This window comes from Gambusia affinis, linkage group LG15 (genome assembly GCF_019740435.1).
Source record: "Gambusia affinis linkage group LG15, SWU_Gaff_1.0, whole genome shotgun sequence".
Classification (NCBI taxonomy): Eukaryota; Metazoa; Chordata; class Actinopteri; order Cyprinodontiformes; family Poeciliidae; genus Gambusia; species Gambusia affinis.
In genome coordinates, this window is record NC_057882.1 from 19,183,471 (window position 1) to 19,198,424 (window position 14,954).

Here is a 14,954-nt window from a genome sequence, read left to right on the forward strand (position 1 = left end):
TAACATCACAGATTAAAAAAACATATATTTGTTTTTGAGCTCATGTGTCTATCCAATATTTTAACCGTAAAAAAGTTTTTGAATTTAAAATCTTGGTTATTTTATCTACACATAGTTTTCAAACAAAATGTGACTAATTAACTACAGACCATGCAATTAACTTGATTAAAAGTTTCAATCAAGTATCCCTACTATTTTAAACCATTAAGTAAAACCACAGAAAGTAAGATACTGATTGCTCATTAACTCTCCACAGAAGGAAACCTGTAATATCAGTGAGAAAACGTGTTCATCAAATCTTTATTTCAGAAAACAAATCGAGCTACAGAACAAACTCGTGTGAAAAGAAAAAAAAAAAAACGTGCCAGTTTGTGTGTGAGAACTTGAACATCAGCAAAAGGAAGCGATTCCCCTTCACAGCACGTTTATGTCCGGCTGTGCAGCGTATTCAGAGAGAAAATGAGGCTATGTGTCTTCCGTCATGACGCAGCCCGAGTCTCTGGGACGGCTCTTCACGTCTTCACTGGACCGCTCCGGTTCCGGACTGGATTCATCCTCCGCCAGGCTGTCGGCTAGAAGGCAGGGAAGCAGGTTTTGGTTGGATGAAGCGTGTGATCAGAGAGGCGGGTAGATAAGAAGAAATCGTGTCCTGCTGTGATTGGAGGAAGAGCCAATCTGCCCTCATTTGTTCCGCTCTATTCTCAGAAATGCTCTCTGAGGTTATCCTGTTAACTTTCACCTGGAATGCCTCTCATCCCGATTCCCTTTCTAGAACCCCAGTATTTATTTATTTTATTTTTCTGTTGTATTGTTTTGTTTCAGGTTTTGCTGCAGAATATTTGTATTCACAATGTTCGAATGTTCAAATCCGTTGGTCATTGTTACATTAATTGTGGTTCAAAGGCAGCTGTAAACAGGTGGGGTTTTAGTCTAGATTTAAAGAATGTTCCAACTGTTTTCTAGTTTCCTGGAAGTTGTTTCCAGATCTGTGGTGCATAGAAGCTGAATGCTGCTTCTGCCCAGAGGTCCGGAAGGTGGATAAAACAGCAGCCGATCTTAAATGCATTTTGGTGCTAAGCCATTCAGTGATTTATAAACTAACAGGAGTATTTTAAAGTCTGTTCTCTGAGCTACAGCGGTCTGGTGCTTACAGTGCAGTAGCTGCAGGGAGTTACCGGCGGTCAGCAGACGTTCTCTGAGCTCCGGCTGAGTCACGTTCAGCTCCATCAGGTCGCTCTCCCTCAGCTTCATCAGGTCATCTACTGTTTGGCTACCGGCGCGCTGCAGGGACAAGGTGTATTCCTGATGAGGCAAAAAGCACGATTTAGAGTTTGAGTCAACGTGTCCTGATGAACACAGAGGCGTCACATTAAGGAGGAAGAGCTGCACCTCTAAACCGAGGCGCCTCAACGCCTCCTGCACTGTTGGTTTCTGGCTCACTTCATGCAGGGCCGTGCTAGAAGAGTGTGTGAGCACGTCCACGTAGATGAACTTGAAGTTTCCCGTTCGACCGTTCAGCGAGCCGGTCCATGTTCCCATGGGGGGCTTGGCGATGACATCAATCACATCTCCCACCTGCAAATAAGTTCCTCTCAGTTTCAGTAAACCAGTTTTATTAAATCCCCCAAATAAGAGTTGTAAAGTTAAATCATATATACACTCTATGAAAAGACGCAACCTTTTTGTTTTTCCTCACTGTGAGTGAGTGAGGATTACCAGTCATTTCCATCTGTTACATGCCAAAATATTGAGAGAGATTTTTTAAAATCATTTAGCTCTTTCTTTAAAGGGGCAGCATTGTGTCTTTTTTGGGCACAGAGTGTCAAAGTTATAGAACAATCAAGTAACAATGTTATCTTGAGTTGTTATAAAAATGCTATCTATATATATATAACATCAGTTTAATAGTCATTGGGGGCAGTTCCTGTGGACTCCTCTGCAGACTGGGTGGTGGTTCCCCTGTTCTAAAAGTGGGACCGGAGGGTCTGCTCCAGTTATAGGGGGGTCACACAGGGTTACAGGATTTGTCAAACATGGATGAGAGAATCAAGGCAAAATATATTCCAGGTATATTTTTGACGAGGGAATAACATTATAAAATGATGAAAAGCTGAAAGAAAAAAAAGTCTATTTTACACAACAATGTAAGCTGAAGTTTAATTTGGAGGAACTGTTTCCAGTCTCCTCCAGGACTCGTATACCTTGAGTGTGAGCGACTCCGTGTCGTACGGACTTGGAACAAACTCCGTATGAACTCTCGCTCGGCAGCAGAACTGCCTGGGGAAGGTCAGATCGTCCTCCAGCTTCAGACTCTCTCTGTTACTGGAGCAGTTTGACCCACTGGTGACGCCACCTGAAGCACACAGGACAAGAGTCACTACACACAAAGTGGCTTGAGCTACAGAAAGAAATGTTAGTAAGGACTGGCTGTGGCTCATTGGACACTTGAACATGTGGCAAGGCCAATGTAAGATACTGAATCCCAAATTGCCCACCAAGATAGTGCATGTTTGTGAATGGGTGAATACTTGTAGTGGAGAAATACTGTGCTATACAAGTTCAGTCGTTTACCAGAGTACTGGTGTGTATAAGCAGGGATTTCATGAGAAATGTCTTACTGGAGGAGCTCTGTCCACTCTTCAGGCTGTAGAGGCTTTCCAGGGAGTTTCTGGACCGTCTACATCCGTTAGCACACGACTCTCTTTGGCTGGCCTCGCTCTTCGCTGCCTCATCGTTCTGCACGTCTCTGCTCTGTGGAGTAAAAATAATAGTAGTTGCATTTTTAATTTGCTCCTTATCTGCTCTGCCTCCTAGTGTGTGTGATTTAGCTCCTGTTGTCTCCATGCTCCTCCTGCCGTGTAGGAGCTCCTACCATCTGAAGCTAAAAAACAAAAAAAATAAAAAAACAAAACAGCCAGAAGTCGATAAGCTCCAGCAGAGCACCAAGGTGCAATTTAATTCTTCGTGTGACGGCGTAGTTTAAATCCCGTTCTTTTCTGAGACGCGCAACTGCTCTGGCAAGCAATACGCATAATCCTGTAAACGCTGGCTTGCTTTTTATAGTCAACACCAAAGAGGTTTGCTCTGAGTGAAATCCCTGACTACCTGTGGACGGCTTTCACTTTCCTGCTTCCTGTTTCTGTACAAACCACAAATGGTGGCCAGTGTGATCGCACTGTGTGACCCAACAGAGTCAGTTGGGTCACTGTTGTAAACATCTGTTAACAGTGGTTTCAAACTTCAGTCCTTTTAGATGTCTCTATGCTTCAGCACATCTGGCTCCAATATTAGCTGACGGCGGTGAGGTAGTTTAGACATTTAACTCAAGTGTGTAAAACAACGATGTCTAACTCATTTTCATTTTGGGCCAAATCAAAAATCTGAATGTTCTTAAAGGGCCGGTTGTGCCAGAATGTGTAGATAAAACCCATTGAACTGTTAAAATATTAATAAATAGCTGTTTGTTTCAGCATTCAAGAAGTGTTTCTTAAAATTAAATAATATTGAACGTTGATTAGTCTCTCCAGGATATTGTGATTGCTTTAGTAATTTTTTTTTGCTTTCAAAATGACAGATTTTGTGGTTCTAATTTAGAAATGTTTGCAAGGGATTTCTACGATATTTGCGCTACTGTGTGAAATTAAAAGTGACTTTTTATTATTACTTGCCGCATCAATTACTTGACATCAAGTAAAGCTGAGGTAGCACTGACTTAAACCTGATGTTTTCAACAAATTTTGAGAAGAATTTCCAGTAAAATCTGAAAGAAATGTGGGGAACTGTTGATATTGTGTGAATTTTTCAGATTTGTGATAAACCGGAGGAACTTGTTGATGTAATTCGGAGTTTAGAGGGCCACGTCAAAAGTTGCAGCGGGCCAGATTTGGCCCCCTGGCCTTTAGTTTGACACACATAGCGTAGGACGAGGAACAAAACTAAAAGCTGCAGGACTCTGGCCCCTGAGACCGCTGATCCATCGACATGCCTACATCCTGGTATTAGTTTATCATGAGTTCAGTTTGTGTCCTCTCACTATAGCATGACTCACAAAACAGGAAGTCTAGAAAAGAGTTTGGCATTGCAGGTGTGTCCCAGGTGTTTGATGCATGAGCTGCAGCAAAATAACACCTTTGTTTGATGCATAACTTACAACAAGAGCTGCCCGGGTTTTCTCTGGAGAGGCGTCGATGTCCTTTGAATCGCTTCCTGTCTCCGTCTCCCTCCCCTGCAGCTTCAGCTCCGTGGTCTCCTGGTTTCCCTGGAAATAAAGCACGCTTTAAGCCGAGAGAGACCGCTGCAAACGGATTTTACTCTTCAGCAAGTTGCTTTCCTGATTGCACTTTTTAAGTCAGATTGAGGAGTTTGGGATTCTGGAGCCATTATCCTGGATTCGTTTGAGCCCCGTGTTGTCAGATGGCAACAAATCACCCAAGCGGAACCAACCACTTGGGTAATACAGGGATTAAATATGTGTACTGTGGTGACAGATGGACATGTTTTTTATTCGCGGTATGACCCTCCAACATAAACGGGCCGTGTTCATTCCCTGTCTGTGACGACGATGCAGAATTAGGTTAAACCCTCTTAGCCATGCAACAATAGATAGGAAGTCTGTGCGCAGAAATGCGTCTGTGGTCGTGGGGAGGAGGGGACCGAACATCTGCACTTATCTTCAAAATAATGACTTTTATTTTTCTCGTCCCTTGAAACCAGATGTTTGCATACAACATAAGCTATCCAGACTTAAATTTTATTGCACAATCAAGTAACTACGTTAACGTCAATTGTTAAAAAAAAAGTGATGTATATCAAATATGACAAAAGAAATTTGAGAAAATTGAAGCCTCTGCTTTTTCTGACTCTCTGCCTTCAGGAAGTCGTCACATCACTCATCACTAATCAATTTATCAACATTTTTATCAGGTTTGCACTGAGAAGCAGCTCGTATAATGAGCTCAGCAGATGCACAGTTCCACCAGGTGTGTGCTAATAGCCACTGGCTAGTCTGAAGGAGCTGAGTGGAGGAGATGTGGGAGACGGCTGCTCTGTGCGGATGGAAGCTTGGAAACTGCAGCTCAGAGAGAGAACTGCACCTCAAAGGCATTTTTGCACAGCTGAGTGGTTGCCATGGGAGATTCAAGAATTTCTCAAATGTGCATGGAAGAAATTTTAACTTAACTCATAATCATCGTTACCCAACATAATAAAAAATACGTTTTTGTCAGAAGATGGCGTTGTGTGTCCTTATCTCACATTGCTTTGTGACAGCTGCAGATCTGTGAGGGACCGGATCATCCGTGACAGGGACAGATCCGACTGTTTCCGGTCCAGCTCCCGGATCAGACTCTCAAACCGATTCCACTCCGAGCTCCAGGGCGGGGTCGCAACGTTGCCGTCGTGGGCGCACAGTTCCCGAGGAGTCTGGTGGCGAGCGTGCGGACACTCAAACATCTTCTGCCTGCGTCGCCCCGTCTTTGGGCTCCAGAACCCTCCTTCGGTCGGGTCTCCATGGAGACTCTGGGCGTTCTGATGCGGCTGAAGCGAGTGTGACGCTGCAGCGGCTCTAGAGGAGCTCTTCTCCGTCCTTCTCGAAAAGCTGATACAGGTTAGAACTGTGCTGTTGTGTCTCACCCCTTCTGCCAAGCAATCTAAATATAAGCAAAGCAGAAATTATTATTATTCACCACTTTAACTCGGGTCACAGAACAGAAACAAACCTACAGAGACAAACCTACAGTGACTCACCACGTTTCTTGGCTGTGCATGAGTCTTTAACGCCATCAGTCTGATGGCCATTCTTTATGTGAACCAGTTTTTGAAGCTTTTTCAGTCGTCCTGTAGCTTCAGCAGAGTCACCAGGCTGCAGATGGAAACAAAAGCATCCGTTCAGCTTAAACATATCTGAAACTCACACACAAACCCAACAACACTTCACAAACGAGGACGATAAATGACGGAAATAGTTGCATTTAAATACATTTGAGTCGATTTACGTAGTAGCACCAATCCGCAACACTTGATTGATTCAATCCAATCGTGCAGACAGGTTTCAAGTCAGTTTCATAGATTCCAAATGAATCTTAACGTGTTTGAGTGATAATGTATGCTCGAGTGTTTTGACTGAACAAAGAGTGAGGGGTGAGCAAAGGGATCATGAAGGAGAATCAAGAAGATGAAAGAAAGGAAAATGGTTAAGAAGTGGGATGAGGAGAATGAGTGTGAGGGTAAGTAAAAGCAGAATAAGGGTGATAGGCTGGATGAAAAAGGGGGTTGTTAAGTGGGGTGAGAGTAAAACATGGGACGAATAAAATATAATAAGGATGGTAAAGACAGATTACTTCAATAAAGGGGCTATAAAGAGGGATATCGGCAACTAGATGGTTGAAAATGGGTAGAAACTATGTTCCCATTCAATCTAAATGAGAATTTTGGGTAATCTTTAAAAAAGTGAAATGAGAATTAAGCGTGTTTCCATCGACTGGTTTGGAGTGAAGTAACCAGGCTACGACTCTTTGTATGGCTGTAATAAACAGGAAGGAGAAATTGCAAACTAGCACAGAGCACACATCTCAGAAAAAAGCAACCCTGCAGGCCAACACTGATGAAATGTTGAAAGATGTAATTTTTTTATGCAGCCAGACGCTCAGATTTTTTGTGAATGTGAAAGTCAAAAATCAGCTGCTGCACTCAAACCCTGCAGTCTGAGGAAAATCCAGTAATCCCAAAGAACGCCCGGCAGAAGTAACTGGATCTCTAAAGATGATAAAAGACTTAAGCAGGCAGAGGATGGGACTCGTGTGGCTTTTTCTCTCCAATTCCGACACAAAAATCCTAGAAAAAGGCACCTGGACCCACACTTTCTATAAAGAAGACTAATAAAAAAATATTATCCTCTTAAAAAAAATGCAATACTTCTGATTTGCTCCCAATCAAAATATTACTGAAAACATATTTTCCAGTGAGCATAGATTAACCTCAGTCATTTCTTTCACGTGGATCAACCGGGTGCCCATGCATGCAGGTGTAGCACCTCTTTACGTGCATGATGGACGCTCACAGCCGTGTGCATCCAGGATTACACAACGCTCTGGCATCTGCACAGCTTTGCAAAATGATCATTTGAGCAGAAAAGGCCATTGTTTAGTCACGCTAACAACAAGGAAGCATTCAAATGCTCTGCACCACGTTTGGGAACCAAATGTGAGACTGTTGCTTGGAAAATGTAAAGTAAAAATTCATTTTAACAGATTATTATGTTAAAGTGAGATTTGTACTGGGTGGGTTCTACCTGAGCTGGTGGATCTGTCCTCGTTCTTTCTGAGGCCGGCTCCCTGATTCCGACTTGTCTTGTTAACGCGCTGCTCTCACTGCAAGCTTCAGAAAACAGAGAAAACTTTTTAAGGTAAAATTAAGGCCAAACACACATTTATAAAACGAGCCTTTTAAATGGAACTCATAGCAAATGAAAAGCACCTGAGCTGTTATTACAAATACTCTGTGGGAGTCTGCTGTACGTTTTAAATTAAGAAACTAAAAGATGGTCTCCTTATACATCAAATCCTCATCCTTTATCTGATTTTTATTAATGTGTCTTTGGTTTATACACTAAATAATAGTTGTAGTTCTAATTTTTGATGTATTAATTTAATCGTAAAAAATTACTCTTGCTTTTCTGTTGTTGATCAATTAATCACAGATCAGATCTGATTTACTGGAAGTTTTCTGATGCTGATATTTTGGCCCAGGTCTGGTTTAGCAATATCATCCAACTAGCACAGCACTTTTTTTTTAGACTGCAGTCTTATATTATTTTGTACTCACCAAAGGTTTCATCCTCCATTGGCTTACATGATCTAAAATGGCAAATATTAATTAATTATCAACTCATTATTGAAAAAAAAAAGTTAATAAACTCAGATGAAGTACCTTCTGCTTTCCTCTTTAGGTTTGGTCCTTGTCTGATGTTTGTCCTTGAAAAAATAAAGCATTGTCTTAAACAATGAGCTGAATGCTCAAACCAGTCACACAGTTTGTATAATTTCTCGCTAGACTTCAAATCAGAAGGTTTGTTCCAACGACCTGGCCCTCACACTTTCCAGAACCTTTCAGCGTGTCCCAGAGACTTTTATATTGCACCGTTTTTTACATAACCAAGCCCACAGTGATGGGCTGCGCTTAATAAAGCTGGATTAATTACTCTGAGTTCAACGTCGGTGTCGGTGTCTGCTTATTGTGGAGAGAAGACAGAATGGAGACGGACTTACAGAGCTGATGGGCGGGTCTGAGCCGCCCCACTCGGGTTTGCATCGTAGATGCCCAGAACTGCACTGACACCTGGGCGAGTCGTCCTTGTTTGTCTGGCTGTTCGCTGGCTCATAGATGCTCTCAGTGGAGCCATCCTAAGAAAACAAAACAAGCAGATTTTATGTCCTTATCATCGGAAATAGGACAAATATTCAAATACAAACTATCTTTGTTGGCTCTTGGGCAGTTGGGTACTCTTATAATATGCAATCTAACGTATATTGACATGTCTACTGAATTCCAGACTAATATCTGCGTGGTGGCGCGAGTCTGACAAATACTGTAGGACAAAATGTAAGAAGACGATGGACTTGTAGGTTTCAGCAGCAAAAGGTGTGGGAGGCATTGAGTACTAATAAGTTCATGAGGGATGTTGACCCATACTTGGGTTTCCCAGATTGGTCTCAGACATCATTAGACTTCTGCGCTAGTCATAGGTGGTCCATAAAAAACATGCTGTTCAAGTGTAAAGTCGTATTGAAGTGTACTTTGTACCAGGCCACCTTGTGCTAAAGGTTGATCATTGATTTTGCAGTTGCACCATCAGATCCGTATCATGTCTTAGACTCAATACCAACACATTTCCACTGCAACAATTCCCTGTTATGATAGTTACCATAACATGAGTTTACCATATTTCATGTTTTTTGCACAAACAACATCCTGAACCAAAATAGGCAACTTTATGGGATTTAAAACTAATTGTTAAGGAGGCAGCCTCAACCAGCGATGCTTTGCTTAGTAAAATGAGCAAACAATGGTCTCTTGAAAAAGTGCAGACGTTTGATATCCACAAATTGTTTGAATTGTTTTAGTCAGTTCAGTCAGGACTGTTAGTTTTCCACCATTGTAAGTTACGGTTACAGTTAGTTCTGGTAATAATTTCACAAAACCTCAGTTCTAAAAATCTAAAGTAGTTCCTGAAGAGGTGACCTGCCACATCTAAAGGCGGCAAAAAAAAGTAATCCCAGAGCCATCGATGTTCAGAATCAGGCAGGAGAAAGCTGCTGGATGCTGATTTCTCAAACAAGGAGCAGATTACGAAGTCAGAGTTGCTTTTTGGACGGCTTTTGTTACAAAATGCATTTCAAAAATCTGTCAATTTCCTATGCTAAGCAGAAAGAAAAATAACTTAAAAATAAATTCATTTTTATCGTCAAGTCCTGTGACAGAAATCGCAACAAGTAATTTCTAATCTTTCAGTATTAGTTGTGTAACAATGAATGTGTCGCAACTTTACCAGTCTAGTAGAACACCTTGAGAGGTTTTAGTTTAAATGTTTTGTTTAATAGAAATACATAATCAGAATTCAATAGAATCTGTCCAAATCTTAAACTTCCATTCCTTAATGTTAAGTCTGTGCAACTATAAACATGTTTTCATAAATCCCTAACCATGTACAGCAAAGAAGAATGCTTCTCAGAAATCAACCGAATCTTCTTTCAAACACCAACAACATCACCAGCACGCCTCGTAGATTCCTCAGCTGACCGGCTCTCTTCAAAGGTCGCAGGAGTCAAACAGATTCTCCCGAGCGACTAACTTAAAACATTTCAAACACTTCAGAAGCTCAGCCTTACCAGCATGAAGCAGAACAGGTTCATGTTCGACAGCCAGGGCCGGAGACTGTCAAAAGCGACCGAGCTGCACTCCGTAACCTCGAAGCAAACTTCTCCCCACACACACGCACACTCCCTAACACACCCCTGTGATGCAAGAGCCACGCAGCCCCCACGCCGTCTCCCATCCAGAGCCTAATCCTAGTTTTAAATCCCTCCTATAATCCAATAGATGCAGCGAGCCGTCACTGTCAAACGTTGGCCTCGGACGGAGTCAAAGCTCCCGTAACAACAGGACAATAGACAACAGGCCATGTTTGCTTGCCATGTGACTCAGATGATGTTAATAATAACCTGAGAGAGGGATGGAATAATCACTATGTGATGTTAAATGTTTTTTCCCTCTATTTTGGAATGGGGGGGAAACCTATGTGGTGATTCTGGTATCACCACATGTTCTAAAATGTTTTGAATGTTATTTATATTTGGATGTTTATGTTTGCATAAAAATATTCATTCATTTTCAGTCAATTCTGTTCACGTAGTGAGCCGACAAAATTCAGTTTGGGTCGTGATCCTCCAGCGTTTTGGCTTTCATAATATCTGATTTCTGCATTATTGCTACAATAGTCTTGCCATCTTTCAGTTGTTTGTTGTTGTCATTAGGGTTTTATCCTGCTAGTTAATTTTCTTGAGTTTCTCAGTTTATCCTTGTGTTTGTTTCTCTTAGATCAATGTTAGTATTTTTTTGTTAAGTTTATTGTTCTGTTGCCTCAGCTTCCTCTCCTGGTTTCATTAAGCATAAATATCAGCTATAGCCAGAGGCCGAAGCTCACGCACTACATATTTTTCTGTCTGCTTTTACATACAACTCACATCCAGGGAAAGTCTCCATCAGCCTGCACAAAATCTGTTTAGTGTGCGAGACGGACTGAAGACCGGAGTCTGCAAGTGTGTGAAACCAACTGACCTCAGTCATCTTCAGAAAAAATGTGTTTGCATTTCTTGCCTTGCAACAATAAGCTGATGCTACAAACGCTTTGGTACAATAGTTGTATTTTTAGCTATACATATTTACTTGACGTTAAGCTAGTTCATAACTGAATGGTGATATATTTATGAATAATACTTTAGCTTTGGAAACCAAATCCTCTGGGTGTTGGACACAAGCAGAACATGAACAGTTTATCTCATTAAAACATTACTTACTGACTTCTATCTTTTAAAAGTTTTCTTAAAGTTGTGACATTTAAAAGCAGTCCACGTCTCATTTAGACAAATCCCGTAAATCATAAAATGTAGACCATTTGTTGAATCTCTACTTTGACATTTGGAGCCAACAGAGTAACATCAGTGACATCAGCCTTCTTCTTTGAAGCTGCTGCTTCAAGCGAACAACCGTCTAAAAATGAGGATCTGAACAGTTATCCAGACAGTCAGGCGGATTGGTTCCCTTCCCCCAGCTTTTCACTTGTCTGGACCTTCTCTTGAGTCAACCATAGACAATGGTCGCATTTCACATTGCTGTGATCAGAACTTTGTAGCAGAATTAATCAGAGTATGAGGAAAATGTTTCTCTGAAACAGGGATTTTACTCAACTCTACTGGCTCCTTCATAGAGAAATTTCAAGAATCTTTGTGCTTCTTGGAGTTGACATATCCCTGTTGGAAAAAATAAATCATGAGATTTTTTTTTTCATAGAGTGCAACAGTGAGCGACAGAATATCTTTACATTTGAGAAGCTGAGATCATTTTTCCGCTCCAGTAATCCAATAAGTCAAGTTAAGAATTAAGATTTCAGAACATGTATAACTAATAACTAGATCAGGGTGGGCACTGCTGGTCCTCAAGGGCTGGTGTCCTGCAACTTTTAGATGTATCTTTACTTCAACACACCTGGGTCAAATAATGAGGTCATTAGCAGGACTCTGGAGAACCTGACTGCACTTGAGAGATGATTCAGCTGTTGGATTCAGGTGTGTTGGACCAGGGAGACGTCTAAGAGTTGCAGGACACCGACCCTCCAGGACCAGGAATGCCCACCCCTGATAGATAGTGATGCAGTTCTGGGATGTTGACTTTCCCATGAAGTTGCTCAAGGAAGCAGTGTGTTTCCGATGTGCCTCTAATTACATCCACAGGTGTATCTCTAATTAACTCAGGTGTTTTCAATAAACCTATCAGAAGCTTCAAAAGAAATGACATCACACATCCCAAAGTGTTCAAGGCATATTAATCCTAGTGTATTAAGAATTTTGACTGTGAAAAATATAATAAAATTACCTTAAAAATCTTCTTTTTCATTATTCTGCCATTTAGCAAATAGAACAAATTTTGATAATCCTAATATACCTAAAAACATGAAAAGTTTATTCTATCCAACCTGTGAAAAAAAGCATGTGTCTTAGTTTATATAAACTTCAGATTTTCAAAAGTAATTTTAGCAAATTTGACTTGAGGATAAACGCTTCCTCACCTTATTGCATATTTTAAAAAAGAAATGAGAAGGTGTTATAGATCGGTCAAAAATAAAAACAAAACACAAATTTACAGTTGACATATAAGGACTATAGGGATTAATCACACTATGGCAGTGATTTCTCAACCCTGCTGGTCAAAATGGTCAAGAAGGTTTTTGGGATGACAAAAATCAGATTTATTAGTCAAATGAAAATATAAATAATAAAGTTTCAGGGTATTTGTGGTTGTGATGGACAGGCGACCTGTCCAGGGTGAACCCCGCCTGTCACCCGTTGACAGCTGGAGATAGCAACAGGTTAGAATCATGTGAAATCAACATTTTTCAGCTTTACATCATGTTAGAATACCATTTCCCCATAAAAAACAAACATGGAGTGTTGTCTTGACTCTTTAATGTACGTAAGAAATCATTGAATCTCCTGTGGCAACCATTCAGCTGTGAAAAACATCAGGGTGAACCCGAGACGGAGCTGCTCCTCTGAGCTGCAGTTTCCAAGCTTTTGACGAAGCAGCCCTCCTTCAGAAGAGCTGATCTGTCAACTCAGCTCCTTCAGAATTAGCAAATTAGCAATTAGCAGTTAGCAAACATCTGCTGAACTCATTATACTCATTATATCTCAGTGCCAATCTGGTAAAAACGTTAAAGGGTCGACAAAGGAGCGCTGTTGTTATGCCTTTCAGAGTTTCAGAAAGAGGAGGAGTTTTTAAAGAGTCAGAATAATGACTTAAAAGTAATATTTTTTAAAGTCATATTCGGTTCGTATAGTATTTTTTTATAAAGTCACTTGATTGTGCTATAAAATAGTACTATGTGGCTGGAAAACATGTAATACTGTGTTCTTTCTTGCCTCATAAACACCAGGACATTTTGCTCTGTAGATTGTGGGACTTAACATCCACAGTTTCTATTCAGCTAAAAGGAAAAGAGAGAACATTTTAAGGAGTATGCAGAGCTCACTGAAGGTGCAGCAGTCTTTTGATACTTTTTTTTTTCAAACTTAAAGGGTTGCGTTTCTAACTTAAGAATATTGTGAAGCTCCCTTAAAAGCTCCTCTGTTGCATGCGTGATTTGCCTCAGGCTTGTTAGGCTGCTGAACGGAGGTAAGATCTTAAGAAGAATCTAAAGCAAACACTGAGAACCTAAGTGGTGCCGAGGGAGCGAGAAACTACCACTCTTACACAATTATGAAGACGGAAGAAATGCTGCTGAATCTTTTAGCTGGAAATGTTACAGCCCCAGAAGCTTTTTGACATGATTCATTTGCTGTTTTTCCTCATAAATTCTGCATGATAGTCTGTGTGATTAAATATTTAATGCTCACTCACATTGGCTTTGGATAGATAAATAAGAGCTCACCCAGGAGACGGAGGATTGGCCTGTGGTCATGTGGGTGAACTGACATGCTAAGTCGTTAGCATCCGCACAACGGCTGGAATGATCAATAAGAGAGCAGGCTAATCCCTGCTACACACTCCACACTACGCTGTGTATTTCATATATTCAGACTTTTATTAGCAGTTTTACTTTTAATTTTGTAAATAACTAACATTTAACACCGTTCTTGTAGTTAAATGTTAGTGTACTGCCCTCTACTGGGGAACTCAGTGGATGTCATTTCGCCAAAACTCCTCACTCTCTTTGTGGTTTACTTGTGTGTTAAATCAAAGCCTGAGGCCTAAATGGAAAAAAAACAACGTTCAAACTAGCATTCAACAAGCTGTGAGGAAAATACAGTTTAAAATCTTGCCACATTACCATTATCGGTACATCCAGAGAGAAAATAGGAAATGAAATCATTCATCTTCTTGGTAAGATGAATTTATGCTGATGGGGTGTAGACCACACATATTTTTGAATGAATTTAAGAAATAAAGCTTCAACATTTTTCATATCCATGTATAAATACCTAGAACATATTAAAGACCTGATTTAAGCCGCCCCAATTCCGCATCGCATCCAAAGTGAAACCTGTCTGGAGTGACTAATGATTTAATTGTGCGATGAAATACCTGACAATATAGTTTGGTAGCATTGTTAGCTCTTAAAAAAACTACCGGTGTTCATTTTCACTTTATTACCAATCAAAAAAGCCGTTGCCAAGAAATTTTGATTCTCTCCAAGGCAAAATTGATGCAGCATGGTTTGATCAATCAATCAATCAAGTTTATTTGTATAGCACATTTCAGCAGCAAGGCAGTTCAAAGTGCTTGCCATGAGAAAAACACAAAATTACATAGATATAAAGAAAACACCACACAGTTAACAATTGATCAAATATTACATGCTGAAGAGTGTCATCATCAAAATCATACACATCAAATATTGATGTTAGTGTAATGGAGATAAAGATGCTAAGTACAATGATGAACCGAAACATGTTTGTATCTTAGTAATGGCTTCTGCTGCAGGGGTCCTTCATTCTGGTTGTTTTCTGTTTCTCCAGTAGATGTCAGTGTTACACCTACTGATGAATTGGCTCTGTCTTCAGTTCATTAGTCAGGACTTGTCTGCAGCTTCAGGTGATACACGGTTATAGCTGAGGGCCACCGCTGCTTTATCTCCTATGCTAAATATCATTTATGTGTTTATCAGAATTATTCAATATTTT

The 14,954-nt window shown here is 40.6% G+C and overlaps 1 protein-coding gene across 3 annotated transcripts; it reads right to left on the reverse strand.

Moving 5' to 3' along the window:
* Nucleotides 1–281: 281 nt before the first annotated feature.
* samsn1b (SAM domain, SH3 domain and nuclear localisation signals 1b) lies at nt 282–13,760 on the reverse strand. 3 transcript variants are annotated; one of them, XM_044140632.1, is made up of 14 exons: nt 11,597–11,716; nt 11,073–11,525; nt 8,265–8,399; nt 7,927–7,970; nt 7,822–7,853; nt 7,289–7,374; nt 5,746–5,860; nt 5,254–5,648; nt 4,151–4,258; nt 2,619–2,751; nt 2,202–2,353; nt 1,390–1,575; nt 1,152–1,302; nt 282–572 (listed from the first exon to the last, which is right to left on the reverse strand). In XM_044140632.1, exons 5-14 carry the CDS (start codon nt 7,838–7,840, stop codon nt 466–468), a joined length of 1,452 nt encoding a protein of 483 aa, XP_043996567.1. In that variant the 5' UTR covers nt 7,841–7,853; nt 7,927–7,970; nt 8,265–8,399; nt 11,073–11,525; nt 11,597–11,716; the 3' UTR covers nt 282–465. The 3 variants fall into 3 exon arrangements, with proteins under 3 accessions (XP_043996567.1, XP_043996565.1, XP_043996566.1); XM_044140630.1 differs by lacking the exons at nt 11,073–11,525; nt 11,597–11,716 and adding an exon at nt 13,703–13,760; XM_044140631.1 differs by lacking the exons at nt 11,073–11,525; nt 11,597–11,716 and adding an exon at nt 9,885–10,171.
* Between the last annotated feature and the right edge of the window lie 1,194 nt (nt 13,761–14,954).